Here is a 19,808-nt window from a genome sequence, read left to right as displayed (position 1 = left end):
GCCCACACCTTCACACTATAGACGTTTGTTGTAATTTCCCCATCACAATATACGTTCTGAATTCTAGGATCATTTCATTGTCCTTCCAATGATCTTTGTTCACTTTATTCTACGTTACTGATACCACAGATACTTACCTCTTATCTGGTACTATAGGAATGGTTGTGAAATTATAATGGGTACCTTCTGGTACTTTCTTCAAAGAATATAACTGGTAACTTACTACCTGTTTTTCCTAGTGGTGCTTGATAGACTGATTCCTAGAGAAAGAGTAATTCAGTGTTGTAATTCCTAGGTTATTATTGTGTAATGACTGTTTTAACCATTTTTAAAGTAAATCAGAGGTAATTTCTTCACTGTAAAATTGAAGGTACATTTTGTGTTATTGTTTGTTTTTACGGTGTCCTGCTCTGCCCCGCCTTACAATATATCTGTGTGAAACGAGGTTGATGTATCAAATACTGTACACAATAACATACCAACACATTATTGGCCTGGATGTCACTTCAGACAGAGTTGAATATCATAGTTTGCCAGAATGAACAGAAGAAAAGATTTACCCCAAAATCAATATGAATCCTGATGAAAAGCAACAACAAAAAATATGATAAACCAAAGTGATGGTGGAAATCCAAGTGGAAAGGAACAAAGTGAATTGAATTTAAAAAAATGTTAATTTCATGCAAGGAGTTACTTGTAACCGGACACCTGTACTATATATAGCTAACAGCTCTGAGAGCTGGGAAGTTAAAAGGGCTGATAACTGAGTGTCAGTCGGCTTCCTGTTTCCTGGGCGAGTGCACATCCTTCTGGGACTCTGAGCAAGAGGAGTGGATTTGAACTACAGAGATCTTGAAAAGGTACGATAGAATGATGATCATATATTCTATAGTATTTTTGACATTTTTGCAAATGTTTAGGCACCTTTGTATTTTTCCTATCCTCTGCAGATAAACATGAACATCCTACTGGTCCTGGTTCCTCTGCAGTTACTGGCTGTACCATCACTTTCTGTGAGTGATACTTATTTCATTTGATGTGTTGCTTGGATTTAAAAAAACATACAGGGGAATAATGATTAGTGAGAAAGTTACAGACTCACCAATACCATCCCCTCCCACCTCAAAAATACTAACATCCCTTGTTATTGTATTTGCTTTTTGATTTTGTTTTACTACCCTGTTGCCCATAGCACAGGGTAACACTGAACACATTATGAAGAAACACTATCTTACCTCTGAAGTTGCTACAGATTTTATTGAGTGTCTGACCAATACTCCACCACCTATTCTGCCTTCCTCTTGTGATTATTTAGTTGATAACTTTAATAGCAAAATGTGGGCAACCTTTGATGCCATGACTCCAGTAAAGTTGAAAAGGGCCACAGCCAAACGGAGAGGCTCTTGGATGAGTGATGAAACTAATCAATTAAAGAGGAGTTGCAGAAAGGCAGAGCAAAAGTGGAGAAAGTCAAAGTTACAGGTCGATTATGATATTCTCAGAGAGCAAATTGGCATATATAACAAGGCAATTAGAAATGCCAGACGGGCTCATTTTCTAAATTGGATCACTAACAATCAGTTTAATTAGAGAGTGCTCTTCTCAACCATTGATGGCCTGATAAATCCTAACCCCTCCAAACCTATGTGAACTTTCCTCCACATCTAAATATGATGAGTTTGTGGCATATTTCAGAGATAAAATAACCAACATTAGGCTGGGTATCAGTCAAGATCTGATGAGAAGTTTGATGATATGTCCTCTAACCTACCACGCAAAGGCACTGTGGATTTATTTTCCCTGGTTGACACAGACATGCTCAGGAAAGTGATATCACAACTGAAGTCTTCTACCTGCCTTCTCGATTCTATCCCCACCACCTTCTTCAAAACTCTTTTGAATTGCATATCTGAAAAATGCAAGCTATTGTTACAGGCATTTTACCCACTGCACTTAAAACTGCTATGGTGAAACCCCTTCTGAAGAAAAGTCATCTAGATTCTTCAGCTCTTAGCAAATGTCAGCCAATCTCCAACCTTCCATTCTTAAGCAAAATTCTGGAGAAATTAGTGTTCAATGAGCTAAAGTATTTTTTAAGTGCCAACCGTATTTAAATTAAAAATCCAATCAGGTTTCCTAAACACCACAGCATAGAAACAGTCTTATTTACAGTGTTACATGATCTGAGAGTCAACACAGATGTCAAACACCTGTCTGTCCTTGTACTCTTAGATGTAAGTGCACCATTCAACACTGGTGACCATGCTGTGCTTCTGGACAGACTGGAGAGGTGGGTTGGTCTCTCCGGTCCAGTTCAAAATTGTTTTAGGACCTATTTAACCGGTCGAGAGTTTTATTTTTGTCACATTTTGGACTCGATACTGTTCCCTTTATATGTGTTACACCTTTATATGTGTTACCCCTTTATATGTGTTACCTCTTTATATGTGTTACCCCTTTATATGTGTTACTCCTTTATATGTGTTACCTCTTTATACGTGTTACCCCTTTATACGTGTTACCCCTTTATACGTGTTACCCCTTTATATGTGTTACCCCTTTATATGTGTTACCCCTTTATATGTGTTACCCCTTTATATGTGTTACCCCTTTATATGTGTTACCTCTTTATATGTGTTACACCTTTATATGTGTTACCTCTTTATATGTGTTACCTCTTTATAGGTGTTACCCCTTTATATGTGTTACCTCTTTATATGTGTTACCTCTTTATATGTGTTACCTCTTTATATGTGTTACCTCTTTATATGTGTTACCTCTTTATATGTGTTACCTCTTTATATGTGTTACCCTTTATATGTGTGTTACCTCTTTATATGTGTTACCTCTTTATATGTGTTACCCTTTATATGTGTTACCCCTTTATATGTTACCCTTTATATGTGTTACCCCTTTATATGTGTTACCCCTTTATATGTGTTACCCCTTTATATGTGTTACCTCTTTATATGTGTTACCCTTTATATTGTGTTACCCCTTTATATGTGTTCTTTATAGGTGTTACCTCTTTATATGTGTTATATGTGTTACCTCTTTATATGTGTTACCTCTTTATATGTGTTACCTCTTTATATGTGTTACCTCTTTATATGTGTTACCTCTTTATAGGTGTTACCTCTTTATATGTGTTACCTCTTTATATGTGTTACCTCTTTATATGTGTTACCTCTTTATATGTGTTACCTCTTTATATGTGTTACCTCTTTATATGTGTTACCTCTTTATATGTGTTACCTCTTTATATGTGTTACCTCTTTATATGTGTTACCTCTTTATATGTGTTACCTCTTTATATGTGTTACCTCTTTATATGTGTTACCTCTTTATAGGTGTTACCTCTTTATAGGTGTTACCTCTTTATATGTGTTACCTCTTTATATGTGTTACCTCTTTATATGTGTTACCCCTTTATATGTGTTACCTCTTTATATGTGTTACCCCTTTATATGTGTTACCTCTTTATATGTGTTACCTCTTTATATGTGTTACCACCCCTTTATATGTGTTACCCCTTTATATGTGTTACCCCTTTATATGTGTTACCCCTTTATATGTGTTACCCCTTGGCAGCTTTATCAGAAAGCACAGCACTGATTTTCCCTGCTAAAAAGATAATACACAACTTTACATTTCTGTGTCACCAGAGGATTTTTAGCTCCGTGGATAAATGATTAGACTGTATTAGTGATTTAAATACTTGGATGGCTCACAACTTCCTATAGCTAAATCAAGACAAGGTACTTTTTGTTGGAGCCAAAGCACAGAGAGAAAATCTGACCACAAATGTTAATTCACAGGCAATGAAGATAAAACACCAACTAAAAAACCTAGGTGTTATTTTAGATTCTGAACTCCATTTCAAATCAAATGTTAATTCACAGGCAATGAAGATAAAACACCAACTAAAAAACCTAGGTGTTATTTTAGATTCTGAACTCCATTTCAAATCACACATTAGGAATGTGACCAAAATAGTTTTTTACCACCTGAGGAACATTGCCAAGGTTCAACCATTTCTCTCTCAGGCTGATACAGAGAGACTCATCCATGCTTTTATTACAAGCAGGCTTGACTATTATAACGCTTTTCTGTCTGGTCTACCCAAGAAAGTAATTTGTCAACTGTAAAACATACAGAATGCTGCAGCATGGGTAGTGACCAAGACCAGACTGAGCGCACACACCACTGGTTTTAAGGTCTCTGCACTGTAAAACATACAGAATGCTGCAGCATGGGTAGTGACCGAGACCAGACTGAGCGCACACACCACTGGTTTTAAGGTCCCTGCACTGGCTGCCTGTGAGTTTTAGAATTAATTTTAAGATTCTTCTATTGATGTTTAAATCCATCCAGGATTGTGCATCCCACTACATGTTAGACATGCTTTTTAAGTTATGTACCCAGTAGGTCCCTCAGGTCCTCCGGAACTGGCCTTTTTAAACTATCCAAATGCCTTGGACCAAGAGGCATGGAGAGACAGCCTTTAGTTATTATGCCCCCAGCCTGGGACCAAGAGGCATGGAGAGACAGCCTTTAGTTATTATGTCCCCAGCCTCTGGAATAACCTGCCAGAGAACCTGAGGGGGACCAAGAGGCATGGAGAGACAGCCTTTAGTTATTATGTCCCCAGCCTCTGGAATAACCTGCCAGAGAACCTGAGGGGGACAAGAGGCATGGAGAGACAGCCTTTAGTTATTATGTCCCCAGCCTCTGGAATAACCTGCCAGAGAACCTGAGGGAGACAAGAGGCATGGAGAGACAGCCTTTAGTTATTATGCCCCCAGCCTGGGACCAAGAGGCATGGAGAGACAGCCTTTAGTTATTATGCCCCCAGCCTCTGGAATAACCTGCCAGAGAACCTGAGGGGGACAAGAGGCATGGACAGACAGCCTTTAGTTATTATGCCCCCAGCCTCTGGAATAACCTGCCAGAGAACCTGAGGGGGACAAGAGGCATGGAGAGGCAGCCTTTAGTTATTATGCCCCCAGCCTCTGGAATAACCTGCCAGAGAACCTGAGGGGGACAAGAGGCATGGAGAGGCAGCCTTTAGTTATTATGCCCCCAGCCTCTGGAATAACCTGCCAGAGAACCTGAGGGGGACAAGAGGCATGGAGAGACAGCCTTTAGTTATTATGCCCCCAGCCTCTGGAATACCCTACCAGAGAACCTGAGGGGGACAAGAGGCATGGAGAGACAGCCTTTAGTTATTATGCCCGCAGCCTCTGGAACAACCTGCCAGAGAACCTGAGGGGGACAAGAGGCATGGAGAGACAGCCTTTAGTTATTATGCCCCCAGCCTCTGGAATACCCTACCAGAGAACCTGAGGGGGACCAAGAGGCATGGAGAGGCAGCCTTTAGTCATTATGCCCCCAGCCTCTGGAATAACCTGCCAGAGAACCTGAGGGGGACAAGAGGCATGGAGAGACAGCCTTTAGTTATTATGCCCCCAGCCTCTGGAATAACCTGCCAGAGAACCCGAGGGGGACCAAGAGGCATGGAGAGACAGCCTTTAGTTATTATGCCCCCAGTCTCTGGAATAACCTGCCAGAGAACCTGAGGGGGACCAAGAGGCATGGAGAGGCAGCCTTTAGTTATTATGCCCCCAGCCTCTGGAATAGCCTGCCAGAGAACCTGAGGGGGACCAAGAGGCATGGAGAGACAGCCTTTAGTTATTATGCCCCCAGCCTCTGGAATAGCCTGCCAGATAACCTGAGGGGGACCAAGAGGCATGGAGAGACAGCCTTTAGTTATTATGCCCCCAGCCTCTGGAATACCCTACCAGAGAACCTGAGGCATGGAGAGACAGCCTTTAGTTACTGTGCCCCCAGCCTCTGGAATACCCTACCAGAGAACCTGAGGCATGGAGAGACAGCCTTTAGTTACTGTGCCCCCAGCCTCTGGAATAGCCTGCCAGAGAACCTGAGGGGGACCAAGAGGCATGGAGAGACAGCCTTTAGTTATTATGCCCCCAGCCTCTGGAATACCCTGCCAGAGAACCTGAGGCATGGAGAGACAGCCTTTAGTTACTGTGCCCCCAGCCTCTGGAATACCCTACCAGAGAACCTGAGGGGGGCTGAAACTGTGAACATATTAAAACACATTTTTAGATTTGCTTTTCCTCTGGGTGCTTTTTAGTTCAGTTTGTCATTCTTTTTTTTTTTTATCTCGTGTTTTGTGTGTAGTAAATTATTTCAGCTTTATTTTCATTGTTTTAAATAAATAAAAATTCCTGTAAAGCACATTGCGTTGATGTATAAATAAAGCTTGACTTCATTTGATTTGATGGTGAGAGGTTGGCATGTCTTGGGGGTTTGATATTTGTGCTTCTGTAACTTTCTCACTCATCATTATTCTCAATTCGTTTAAGGCTAATATGTAATCAAGGTAGCATCCACAATAACGTAGAAGTGTTTAGAAACATATTCTGTTCTTATTTACAATAAAAGTGACCCCAAAATGACACAGTACATTATTCACCATTAATTTCTATTGGGCACAAAATGATCCAGAACACAACCAAAACAAACAGCAAATGCATTCAACAAGTTTGTAGTCACAAGCTAAACCATGAGCTTGATGTAATCATTGCGTGCTAGGAATATGGGAACAAACACTTAACATTTAACTATACTGAACAAAAATATAAATACAAAATATAAAGTGTTGGTTTCATGTGCTGAAATAAAAGATCCCAGAAATGTTCCATATTTTCCAGAAATGTTGTGCACAAATTTACAAATTTGTTTACATCCCTGTTAGTGAGCATTTCCCCTTTGCCAAGATAATCCATCTACCTGACAAGTGTGGCATATCAAGAAGCCGATTTAACAGCATGATCATTACACAGGCGCACCTTGTGCTGGGGACAATAAAAGGCCACTCTAAAATGTGCAGTTTTGTCACACAACACAATGCCACATATGTCTCAAGTTTTCAGAGATCGTGCAATTAGCATAGTGACTGCAAGAATGTCCAACCTCCAACGTCGTTTGGAGAATTTGGCAGTACGTCCAGCTGGCCTCACAACCACAGACCACGTGTAACTACGCCAGCCCAGGACCTCCACATCCAGCTTCTTCACTTATGGGATCGTCTGAGAACAGCCACCCAGACAGCTGATGAAACTGAGGAGTATTTCTGTCTGTTATAAAGCCCTTTTGTGAGGAAAGACTCTGATTGGCTGGGCCTGGACAACCCATGGCTGTGCCCCTGCCCAGTCATGTGAAATCCATAGGTTAGGGCCTAATGAATTTATTTCAATTGACTGATTTCCTTATATGAACTGTGTAAATCAGTAAAATTGTTGAAATGATTGCATGTTGGTTTATATCTTTGTTCAGTATACTTAAATACACATATAAGTTATTTTTTTGCCAATACTTTTGGTCCCCTAAAATGGGGGGACTGTGTTCAAAAAGTGCTGTAATTTAAAACAGTTCACCCGATATGGATGAAAATACCCCCAAATTAAAGCTGACTATCCGTACTTTAACCTCATGATCATTGTAACATTTAAAATCCAAAGTGCTGGAGTACAGAGCCAAAACAAACAAAACAATGTGTCGCTTTCCCAACACTGTTGGAGCTCCCTATATATCAATGTTATACAAAGCAGATTTTCAGTGTGGTCCTCAAGGGAAGACAACAAAAACAAACCGGAAATACATGAGATGATCTAATACTACTACGCAATACACCAACATGCATTTAAAACACCAATAATACAACACAACTCATGTCATTACACAATAAAGGCACACAGTCATATTTTGTTTACAAAAACAGCTGGAATGTGGGGATTTTATATCGTTACCATACTTGTGTGTAAAAGGTTTGTGTAATGATATGTAATTGTTTGTGGTGAGAGGATGTTTTCCACTTGCTATTCTGGTGTATACTTACCGAGTACTGTGTTTACTGTCGGGTTATGGCGTTTGGTGTGCTCACTGCTGTTATGTTCCAGCTTACGGCGCCCAGCAATGACTACTGGGGGGAATACGGAACCTATGGGCCATGCAGCCGCCCCTGTGGCACTGGAGTAGCCATGAGGACCAGGCAATGTATTACTGCAAGGTAAAAAAAAAACAAATGAATGTGAGAGAGTGCGTGTGTGTGAGAGAGATGGAGAGAGAGAGAAAAGAGAGAGACAGAAAGAAAGAGAGACAGACAGAGAAAGAGAGAGTGTGAGAGAGGGAGAGAAAGAGAGAGAGAGAAAAGAGAGGCAGAGAGAAAGAGAGAGAGAGAGAAAAGAGAGGCAGAGAGAGAGAGAGGAGAGAGAGAACAGAGAGAGACAGAGAAAGAGAGAGTTGAGAGAGTGTGAGAGAGGAAGAGAGAGAGAGGCAGAGAAAGAGAGAGAGACAGCGAAAGAGAGAGTTGAGAAAGTGTGAGAGAGGGAGAGAGAGAGAGACAGAGAAAGAGAGAGTTGAGAGAGTGTGGGAGAGAGAGAGAGACAGAGAAAGAGAGAGTTGAGAGAGTGTGTGTATGAGGATTGTATGTCTTTCTGACTCTCCTCTTTGATTTGCAGGACAGACGGAGGAAACAACTGCGTGGGATCTTCAAAATCTTACCGCACCTGTAATACGCAGGTACACACACACACACACACACACACACACACACACACACACACACACACACACACACACACACACACACACACACACACACACACACACACACACACACACACACACACACACACACACACACACACACACCCCAATGAAAACACCAACAGAATGAGATTGTCTGTTCCATGCAGGCATGTCCCGTGGGTTCCAGGGATATCCGCGAGGAGCAGTGTGCCCAGTTTAATAGGATGGACTTCCAGAGTAAACGATACACCTGGCTGCCTTACCATGGAGGTACAATGGGAATGACATGCAAATTATAAAGTGTAATATTTCACTGTGGATTATTACCCATATACTCATTATACATACATGAAGAATGACTAATGTTTGCTGTTTACCTGTGAAGCGTCTAACCCATGTGAGCTGAACTGCGTCCCCCGTGGAGAGAACTTCTTCTACAGACACAGGCCTGCCGTGGTGGACGGGACACCCTGCTATGTGGGGCGCAGTGACATCTGTATCGCAGGCATCTGCAGGGTATTAGTACTTACCTTATATCCTTCTTTTTATTCCACATTTAATAGTTCAACATGCCATGCACACACATACACACACACACACAGACACACATACGCATGCACACACACATACACACACACTCATATTGTCTTAATCTGTGTTATCTGATACCTAGGCGGTGATCAACGAAGAGATCCTCGGCATGGACCGTGACGTGGTGCCGGCCCATCCCGCTCCTGCCGCCAACTTGCGTCATCGCGAGTCCCTCACGTACGCCTACACATACAGCGCCTGGTCCGAGTGCTCAGCCCCCTGCAACGGAGGCACACAGCACCGCAGTGTACAGTGCATGGTCCAGGACTCGACGGCGCCCCACGTGGTGGATGACTCTTACTGCGACTCCCAGGGACTACCCAGGCCGGCCAGCCAGCAGGCCTGCAACCAGCAGCAGTGTGCCGAGTACAGTGTTTCCAGCTACAGTGTGGTGGGTACTGGGTAGCTACAGTGTGGGAGGTACTGGGTAGCTACAGTGTGGTGGGTACTGGGTAGCTACAGTGTGGTGGGTACTGGATACTGGGTACTGGGTAGCTACAGTGTGGTGAGTACTGGGTAGCTACAGTGTGGGAGGTACTGGGTAGCTACAGTGTGGTGGGTACTGGGTAGCTACAGTGTGGTGGGTACTGGATACTGGGTACTGGGTAGCTACAGTGTGGGGGTTACTGGGTAGCTACAGTGTGGGTACTAGGTACTGGGTAGCTACAGTGTGGTGGGTACTGGGTACTGGGTACTGGGTAGCTACAGTGTGGGGGGGTACTGGGTACTGGGTAGCTACAGTGTGGTGGGTACTGGATACTGGTACTGTGTACTGGTTAGCTACAGTGTGGTGGGTACTGGGTAGCGACAGTGTGGTGGGTACTGGGTAGCTACAGTGTGGTGGGTACTGGGTACTGGGTACTGGATAGCTACAGTGTGGTGGTTACTGGGTACTGGGTAGCTACAGTGTGGTGGGTACTGAATACTGGGTATCAAATTTCAAATCAAATTTATTTATATAGCCCTTCGTACATCAGCTGATATCTCAAAGTGCTGTACAGAAACCCAGCCTAAAACCCCAAACAGCAAGCAATACAGGTGTAGAAGCACGGTGGCTAGAAAAAACTCCCTAGAAAGGCCAGAACCTAGGAAGAAACCTAGAGAGGAACCAGGCTATGTGGGGTGGCAAGTCCTCTTCTGGCTGTGCCGGGTGGAGATTATAACAGAACATGGCCAAGATGTTCAAATGTTCATAAATGACCAGCATGGTCCAATAATAATAAGGCAGAACAGTTGAAACTGGAGCAGCAGCACGGCCAGGTGGACTGGGGACAGCAAGGAGTCATCATGTCAGGTAGTCCTGAGGCATGGTCCTAGGGCTCAGGTCCTCCGAGAGAGAGAAAGAAAGAGAGAAAGAGAGAATTAGAGAGAGCACACTTAAATTCACACAGGACACCGAATAGGACAGGAGAAGTACTCCAGATATAACAAACTGACCCTAGCCCCCCGACACATAAACTACTGCAGCATAAATACTGTAGGCTGAGACAGGAGGGGTCAGGAGACACTGTGGCCCCATCCGAGGACACCCCGGACAGGCCCAAACAGGAAGGATATAACCCCACCCACTTTGCCAAAGCACAGCCCCCACACCACTAGAAGGATTTCTGGGTACTGGGTAGCTACAGTGTGGTGGGTACTGGGTACAGGGAACTGGGTAGCTACTGTGTGGTGGGTACTGGGTACCAGGTACTTGGTAGCTACAGTGTGGTGGGTACTGGGTACAGGGAACTGGGTAGCTACTGTGTGGTGGGTACTGGGTACCCGGTACTGGGTAGCTACTGTGTGATGGGTATTGGGTACCAGGTACTTGGTAGCTACAGTGTGGTGGGTACTGGGTACAGGGAACTGGGTAGCTACTGTGTGGTGGGTACTGGGTACCAGGTACTGGGTAGCTACAGTGTGGTGGGTACTGGGTAGCTACAGTGTGGTGGGTACTGGGTAGCTACAGTGTGGTGGGTACTGGGTACTGGGCAGCTACAGTGTGGTGGGTACTGGGTACTGGGTACTGGATAGCTACAGTGTGGTGGTTACTGGGTACTGGGTAGCTACAGTGTGGTGGGTACTGAATACTGGGTATCAAATTTCAAATCAAATTTATTTATATAGCCCTTCGTACATCAGCTGATATCTCAAAGTGCTGTACAGAAACCCAGCCTAAAACCCCAAACAGCAAGCAATACAGGTGTAGAAGCACGGTGGCTAGAAAAAAACTCCCTAGAAAGGCCAGAACCTAGGAAGAAACCTAGAGAGGAACCAGGCTATGTGGGGTGGCAAGTCCTCTTCTGGCTGTGCCGGGTGGAGATTATAACAGAACATGGCCAAGATGTTCAAATGTTCATAAATGACCAGCATGGTCCAATAATAATAAGGCAGAACAGTTGAAACTGGAGCAGCAGCACGGCCAGGTGGACTGGGGACAGCAAGGAGTCATCATGTCAGGTAGTCCTGAGGCATGGTCCTAGGGCTCAGGTCCTCCGAGAGAGAGAAAGAAAGAGAGAAAGAGAGAATTAGAGAGAGCACACTTAAATTCACACAGGACACCGAATAGGACAGGAGAAGTACTCCAGATATAACAAACTGACCCTAGCCCCCCGACACATAAACTACTGCAGCATAAATACTGTAGGCTGAGACAGGAGGGGTCAGGAGACACTGTGGCCCCATCCGAGGACACCCCTGGACAGGCCCAAACAGGAAGGATATAACCCCACCCACTTTGCCAAAGCACAGCCCCCACACCACTAGAAGGATTTCTGGGTACTGGGTAGCTACAGTGTGGTGGGTACTGGGTACAGGGAACTGGGTAGCTACTGTGTGGTGGGTACTGGGTACCAGGTACTTGGTAGCTACAGTGTGGTGGGTACTGGGTACAGGGAACTGGGTAGCTACTGTGTGGTGGGTACTGGGTACCCGGTACTGGGTAGCTACTGTGTGATGGGTATTGGGTACCAGGTACTTGGTAGCTACAGTGTGGTGGGTACTGGGTACAGGGAACTGGGTAGCTATTGTGTGGTGGGTACTGGGTACCAGGTACTGGGTAGCTACAGTGTGGTGGGTACTGGGTAGCTACAGTGTGGTGGGTACTGGGTAGCTACAGTGTGGTGGGTACTGGGTAGCTAAAGTGTGGTGGGTACTGGGTACTGGGCAGCTACAGTGTGGTGGGTACTGGGTAGCTACAGTGTGGTGAGTACTGGGTAGCTACAGTGTGGTGGGTACTGGGTAGCTACAGTGTGGTGAGTACTGGGTACTGGGCAGCCTACAGTGTGGTGGGTACTGGGTACTGGGTACTGGATAGCTACAGTGTGATGGGTACTGGGCACTGGGTAGCTACAGTGTGGTGGGACTGAATACTGGGCAGCTACAGTGTGGTGGGTACTGGGTAGCTACAGTGTGGTGAGTACTGGGTAGCTACAGTGTGGTGAGTACTGGGTACTGGGTAGCTACAGTGTGGTGAGTACTGGGTAGCTACAGTGTGATGGGTACTGGGTAGCTACAGTGTGATGGGTACTGGGTACTGGGTAGCTACAGTGTAGTGAGTACTGGGTACTGGGCAGCTACAGTGTGGTGGGTACTGGGTAGCTACTGTGTGGTGGGTACTGGGTACTGGGTAGCTACAGTGTGATGGGTACTGGGTAGCTACAGTGTGATGGTACTGGGTAGCTACAGTGTAGTGAGTACTGGGTAGCTACAGTGTGGTGGGTACTGGGTAGCTACAGTGTGATGGGTACTGGGTAGCTACAGTGTAGTGAGTACTGGGTACTGGTTAGCTACAGTGTGGTGAGTACTGGGTAGCTACAGTGTGGTGAGTACTGGGAACTGGGTAGCTACAGTGTGGTGGGTACTGGGTAGCTACAGTGTGGTGAGTACTGGGTAGCTACAGTGTGGTGAGTACTGGGTAGCTACAGTGTGGTGAGTACTGGGTAGTTACAGTGTGGTGGGTACTGGGTACTGGGTAGCTACAGTGTGGTGGGTACTGGGTAGCTACAGTGTGGAGGGTACTGGGTAGCTACAGTGTGGTGGGTACTGGGTAGCTACAGTGTGGTGAGTACTGGGTACTGGGTAGCTACAGTGTGGTGGGTACTGGGTACTGGGTAGCTACAGTGTGGTGGGTACTGGGTAGCTACAGTGTGGTGGGTACTGGGTAGCTACAGTGTGGTGGGTACTGAGTAGCTGTAGTGTGGTGAGTACTGGGTACTGGGTACTGGGTAGCTACAGTGTGATGAGTACTGGGTAGCTACAGTGTGGTGAGTACTGGGTAGCTACAGTGTGGTGGGTACTGGGTATCTACAGTGTGGTGGGTACTGGGTAGCTACAGTGTGGGGGGTACTGGGTACTGGGTAGCTACAGTGTGGTGAGTACTGGGTAGCTACAGTGTGGTGAGTACTGGGTACTGGGTAGCTACAGTGTGGTGAGTACTGGGTACTGGGTAGCTACAGTGTGGTGAGTACTGGGTAGCTACAGTGTGGTGAGTACTGGGTACTGGGTAGCTACAGTGTGGTGAGTACTGGGTAGCTACAGTGTGGTGAGTACTGGGTACTTGGTAGCTACAGTGTGGTGAGTACTGGGTACTGGGTAGCTACAGTGTGGTGAGTACTGGGTACTGTGTAGCTACAGTGTGGTGAGTACCAGGTAGCTAAAGTGTGGTGAGTACTGGGTAGCTACAGTGTGGTGGGTACTGGGTACTGGGTAGCTACAGTTTGGTGAGTACTGGGTAGCTACAGTGTGGTGAGTACTGGGTACTGGGTAGCTACAGTGTGGTGAGTACCAGGTAGCTACAGTGTGGTGAGTACTGGGTAGCTACAGTGTGGTGGGTACTGGGTAGCTACAGTGTGGTGAGTACTGGGTAGCTACAGTGTGGTGGGTACTGGGTAGCTACAGTGTGGTGAGTACCGGGTACCAGTATGGCCAGTATAGAGTCAACATTAACAGTATAACAGAGGGTAGATTAGGAGAGTGTTTCCCAAACCTCTCTGTCAACAAGATGTATCTGTCGGTACGCAAAATCATGTTCAATATACTGTACCTCTCCACTGTACTGACCAACTACAGTGTCGCCACAGAATGATTTTCAGATTGCAGATTTTGTTTTGCCGCTAAATACCCTAATTGATATGTCCAATGTCCAGTGCTCAGTGAGCTGTGGTGATGGCCAGCAGACCAGGGAGGTGTTCTGTGTGGGGGCGGGAGGAGAGCGCCTTGGGGAGCAGGCCTGCAGCGGTCTGGCACGCCCACCCACAGTCCAGGCCTGCCGCAAACTAGCCTGCCATACCCACATCAGCTGGCATGTCAATGACTTCGGACTGGTGAGAGAGAGATTTTCTTTCTTATTGGGTCAAAATCATACATTACAAAGCACTTTAAACAACATACATAAACAATGAGAGAGTGAGATACTTTTAACACAGTACACTCTTATGTATCCTCTCATCTTTCCATACTTTTCTTTGTTTTTTGTCACTCTCTCCCTCTCTATCCTGCTCTCTCTCACTGTCCTCTCCCTCTCTCTCTCTCTCTCTCTCTTCTTCTCTGTCCCTCTCTATCCTTCTATCCTGCTCTCTCTCATTGTCCTCTCCCTCTGTCCCTCTCCTTGTCCCTATAGTGCTCTAAGAAGTGTGGTGGGGGGGTGCGTGAGAGAAGGGTGGTGTGTATGGACATAGAACAGAACCCACATGCGGAGGACAGATGTTCCCCCCACGTCAGACCCCCCACTGTGGAGCACTGTAACACCCACACCTGCCATGAAGCCCAGAGTGAGTCCAATCCCTGTGTGTGTGTGTGTGTGTGTGTGTGTGTGTGTGTGTGTGTGTGTGTGTGTGTGTGTGTGTGTGTGTGTGTGTGTGTGTGTGTGTGTGTGTGTGTGTGTGTGTGTGTGTGTGTGTGTGTGTGTCTGTTCATCCTTGTCTCCCTCTGTATACAGTAGGTGTACCAAGTGTCCATGACCCAAGAGGACATGATGGAACTCTGAGAGGATTTGTGCCTTATGACCCTTCAGGTGTGTGTGTCAGTTTGTGTGTGAAATTATAATCATCCTTGTGCGTAGACTGTCTTGGGATAATTCAAGTAGAGACAGATATAGCTTACCATTTATTTCTCACTCATTTCTCACTTTAACAAATCAGAGTTGACCATGAGACTATCTATCCTCAGGTTAAAACACACTTCTCTGAAAAGTTGTTCTCCCTGCAAGCCTTAATGATCCAAACAGTTCTGTTTTTCAAATCCGTTTTTTTTCTACAGACTGTCCAATCAGCAAGTTACAAGTGACCAAATGGGATTTGTGCATGTTCAGACAGCAGTCATTTGCTGACATAGCTATGCTAGTTGTCATAGTAACGGGCGTGTGCACAGTGGTGTAAGTTGATTGGTGGTGGTCAGTTGAAGCTGCTGAGGGGAGGGTCGGCTCATAATAAGGTCTGGAATGGCATCAAACACCTGGAAAACCATAGGTTTCATGTATTTGATACCATTCCACCTATTCCACTCCAGCCATTAACACGAGCCCGTCCTGACACATTAAGGTGACACCAACCTCCTGTGGTGGTGGTGGTAGTGGTGCTAAAACACGCTTCTCTCATAGTACATACTGTATGTCCCAGTCCTCCCTGTCTAGACCAAAGGTATCCTACTCTGACCCTACGAGGTCTGGATCCTGCTGGGTTTCTCTTCTACCTGATAACTAATTGTACCCACCTGGTGTCCCAGGTCTGAATCAGTCCAGGAACTAGCTTTGAGTTCCAGAGTTGAATTTGAGCGGTCTAGGCAGTGTTGTAATCCATCATAAAATCATAGCTACATATATACAATACAGGTTCCACTTGCCAAACTGGTAGGCCTATATCTAAAAAATATACTGTCTAGCTAAACATACCTACCACTTCCAAATATACTGTCTAGCTAAACATACCTACCACTACTAAATATACTGTCTCGCTAAACATACCTACCACTACTAAATATACTGTCTAGCTAAACATACCTACCACTTCCAAATATACTGTCTAGCTAAACCTACCTACCACTACTAAATATATTGTCTAGCTAAACATACCTACCACTACTAAATATACTGTCTCGCTAAACATACCTACCACTACTAAATATACTGTAAAGCCAAACATACCTACCACTACTAAATATACTGTCTAGCTAAACATACCTACCCCTACTAAATATACTGTCTAGCTAAACATACCTACCACTTCCAAATATACTGTCTAGCTAAACATACCTACCACTTCCAAATATACTGTCTAGCTAAACATACCTACCACTACTAAATATACTGTCTAGCTAAACATACCTACCACTACTAAATATACTGTCTAGCTAAACATACCTACCACTACTATTAAACATACCTACCATTACTAAATATACTATACAGCTAAACATACCTACCACGACTAAATGTACGATAGCAAAAAATAAACACACCCAGTTCTAAATATTCTCAACATGCTCATTGTTACCCGGGTGGGTGTTTACGTTTTGTATATGTACTTCAAGTATAATATAGAGTTCAGGTGGGCCTTCGTACCTCACCAAACAAAGGAAAGGAGGGTTGATCAATGACAAAAATCACGAGAAGGGCTTACAAAGAAAAACTTCCAAAAGGGCTAATTTGAGGTGAAAAGGAGTTGTGGCACTCCACAAAGAAAAGGCAGAGATGTATTTATTTTATGCTCATTTTAATCCATTGTACAGGATGCAAACAGATGACTGACGTTTCAACGTCAAGTTAACGTCTTCCTCAGAGTGAAAACCCCCCAAATCTCTGCCTTTCTTTGTGGAGCGCTCCAACTCCTTTTATCTTGAATGAGTCCTTTTGGAAGTTTGCCTTGGTAAGCCACTCTCATTAAGGAGAGGCTATTTTTATACATTATGTAAACATGTGACCTTATGTGTGTTTGCTCTCTTTAGCCACTAACACAGTGTATGACCCCTACTCCACCACCGTGGTTGGTCCCCACTGTGCCCAGTCATACTATGGTTGCTGTCCGGACGGCCACACATCCGCTGGTGGGCATAGAGGAGAGGGCTGTCCCACAGATGACTGTGAACGCACCCGGTAAGACTTTGGGTCTGTTCAGTACAGCACAACGTTACAGAACATTACAAAACGTTCAGATAGAGATAGCGTTGTGTTGAACACACATGGTACAAAGATGTTGATTGTGACAAAAAGGTATGTTACTTGCAGTCCAACTAGTGACTTTCAACTCGATGGCCTATATTAGGGCTGCCCAACCCTCTTCCTGGAGGTCTACTGTCCTGTAGGTTTTCAGTCCAACCCTCTTCCTGGAGATCTACTGGGGGGTTGGACTGAAAGTCTACAGGAAGAGGGTTGGACTGAAAGCCTACAGGAAGAGGGTTGGACTGAAAGTCTACAGGAAGAGGGTTGGACTGAAAACCAACAGGAAGAGGGTTGGACTGAAAACCAACAGGAAGAGGGTTGGACTGAAAACCAACAGGAAGAGGGTTGGACTGAAAACCAACAGGAAGAGGGTTGGACTGAAAACCAACAGGAAGAGGGTTGGACTGAAAACCAACAGGAAGAGGGTTGGACTGAAAACCAACAGGAAGAGGGTTGGACTGAAAACCAACAGGAAGAGGGTTGGACTGAAAACCAACAGGAAGAGGGTTGGACTGAAAACCAACAGGAAGGGGTTGGACTGAAAACCAACAGGAAGAGGGTTGGACTGAAAACCAACAGGAAGAGGGTTGGACTGAAAACCAACAGGAAGAGGGTTGGACTGAAAACCAACAGGAAGAGGGTTGGACTGAAAACCAACAGGAAGAGGGTTGGACTGAAAACCAACAGGAAGAGGGTTGGACTGAAAACCAACAGGAAGGGGGTTGGACTGAAAACCAACAGGAAGAGGGTTGGACTGAAAACCAACAGGAAGAGGGTTGGACTGAAAACCAACAGGAAGAGGGTTGGACTGAAAACCAACAGGAAGAGGGTTGGACTGAAAACCAACAGGAAGAGGGTTGGACTGAAAACCAACAGGAAGAGGGTTGGACTGAAAACCAACAGGAAGAGGGTTGGACTGAAAACCAACAGGAAGAGGGTTGGACTGAAAACCAACAGGAAGAGGGTTGGACTGAAAACCAACAGGAAGAGGGTTGGACTGAAAACCAACAGGAAGAGGGTTGGACTGAAAACCAACAGGAAGAGGGTTGGACTGAAAACCAACAGGAAGAGGGTTGGACTGAAAACCAACAGGAAGAGGGTTGGACTGAAAACCAACAGGAAGAGGGTTGGACTGAAAACCAACAGGAAGAGGGTTGGACTGAAAACCAACAGGAAGAGGGTTGGACTGAAAACCTACAGGAAGAGGGTTGGGCAGCCCTGGCCTATATGGATGCCGTCCGTGTTTCTGTCTCACCTGTCTTTGTGTGTGCCTGTCTATACCAGCTACCTGTTGGTTTGTTTTCTATATCTTACCTGTGTGTGTGTCTGGTTGTCAGGTACGGCTGCTGTCTGGATGGGGTGACTACTGCTCAGGGTCATGGAAGGGCAGGATGTGCTGATAACCAACCACGTGTGGTAAGAGCTGCTACCACCCATTATACCAGAGTGGCGCAGCGGTCTAAGAAACTGTATCTCAGTGCTAGAGGCATCACTACAGACACCCTGGTTCAAATCCTGGCTGTATCACAACCGTCCGTGATTGGGAGTCCCATAGGGCGGTGCACAATGGGCCCAGCGCCGTCATGGGTTTGGCCGGTGTAGGCCGTCATTGTAAATAACAATTTGTACTTAAACTGACTTGCCTAATTAAATAAAAGTTAAATATATATATATGTCATACTGTCTGTCTGCCTGTCTTTCTGTATATATGTCTCTCTTGTGTGTGCGTGTGTCTGACTTTCTCTCTCTCTCTCTGCAGGACCACTCTGTCCCGGCTTATGCTCAGTCCGGCCATATGTGCTCCCTGTCACGTGACGATGGATCCTGTGCCAACTGGACATCTCGCTTCTACTACAACTCAGCCACTGGCAGCTGCACTCAGTTCTGGTATGGTGGTTGCCATGGCAACGCCAACAACTTTGTGTCCAGGGACGTTTGCCAGAGGGAGTGTGGCGGCGCCGTCGTGACACCACGACAGGCATCCCCACCCGCACGGTCTGACATGAGAGTAAGGGTGGGCGCGAGGGCGAGGGCGAGTGCGAGGGCATACCGCGCCCGGTCTTAAGAGACACAGGATGAATTTGTTTCAGTCATACAAACACCATACAGAGGAAAGGAAAGATATTAAGTTTTCCATATAATACTTCATATGTGAACAAATGTCTTTCAAAATCTGACCTGCAACATTTCTCTGTGCTTTCTGTCATTGTTGATATCAATAAACTGAACTGAACAAATCTGTTGTATCATGTTATCCTTCTTCTTGTGTCATAATATATTTTTATTTACTTTTTACACTTGAAGAGTGGCCCCAGTTTATCACTGGCGTTATAAATATCACGTAGTAAATTGAGACTTTTATTTTGAATAGGTGCTTTTACTTTGAAATAGATAGATATTTTCTCCACTTTTTAGTGATGGCCATTCGGAGTCTTTTCGGGTGAGCAGCCAACTAGGCTCCTTT

The 19,808-nt window shown here is 45.2% G+C and overlaps 1 protein-coding gene and 1 long non-coding RNA gene across 2 annotated transcripts; one reads left to right on the top strand and one right to left on the bottom strand.

Moving 5' to 3' along the window:
* Positions 1-728: 728 nt before the first annotated feature.
* LOC118397902 (papilin-like) lies at positions 729-19,581 on the top strand. The gene is made up of 13 exons (XM_052471309.1): positions 729-860; positions 951-1,013; positions 7,986-8,095; positions 8,547-8,607; positions 8,784-8,886; positions 9,002-9,132; positions 9,290-9,598; positions 14,337-14,513; positions 14,810-14,960; positions 15,128-15,202; positions 17,131-17,278; positions 18,682-18,760; positions 19,104-19,581. Exons 2-13 carry the CDS (start codon positions 957-959, stop codon positions 19,407-19,409), a joined length of 1,707 nt encoding a protein of 568 aa, XP_052327269.1. The 5' UTR covers positions 729-860; positions 951-956; the 3' UTR covers positions 19,410-19,581.
* On the bottom strand, positions 12,529-14,330 carry LOC127909484 (uncharacterized). Its single transcript, XR_008071420.1, has 3 exons — positions 14,101-14,330; positions 13,545-14,057; positions 12,529-13,109 (listed from the first exon to the last, which is right to left on the bottom strand). It is a non-coding gene; the product is annotated as an uncharacterized LOC127909484 (long non-coding RNA).
* Positions 19,582-19,808: the final 227 nt, after the last annotated feature.

This window comes from Oncorhynchus keta, chromosome 19, assembly GCF_023373465.1.
Source record: "Oncorhynchus keta strain PuntledgeMale-10-30-2019 chromosome 19, Oket_V2, whole genome shotgun sequence".
Classification (NCBI taxonomy): Eukaryota; Metazoa; Chordata; class Actinopteri; order Salmoniformes; family Salmonidae; genus Oncorhynchus; species Oncorhynchus keta.
The sequence above is the reverse complement of the archived record's forward strand: the minus strand, read 5'-3'. Positions and strand labels throughout refer to the sequence as shown.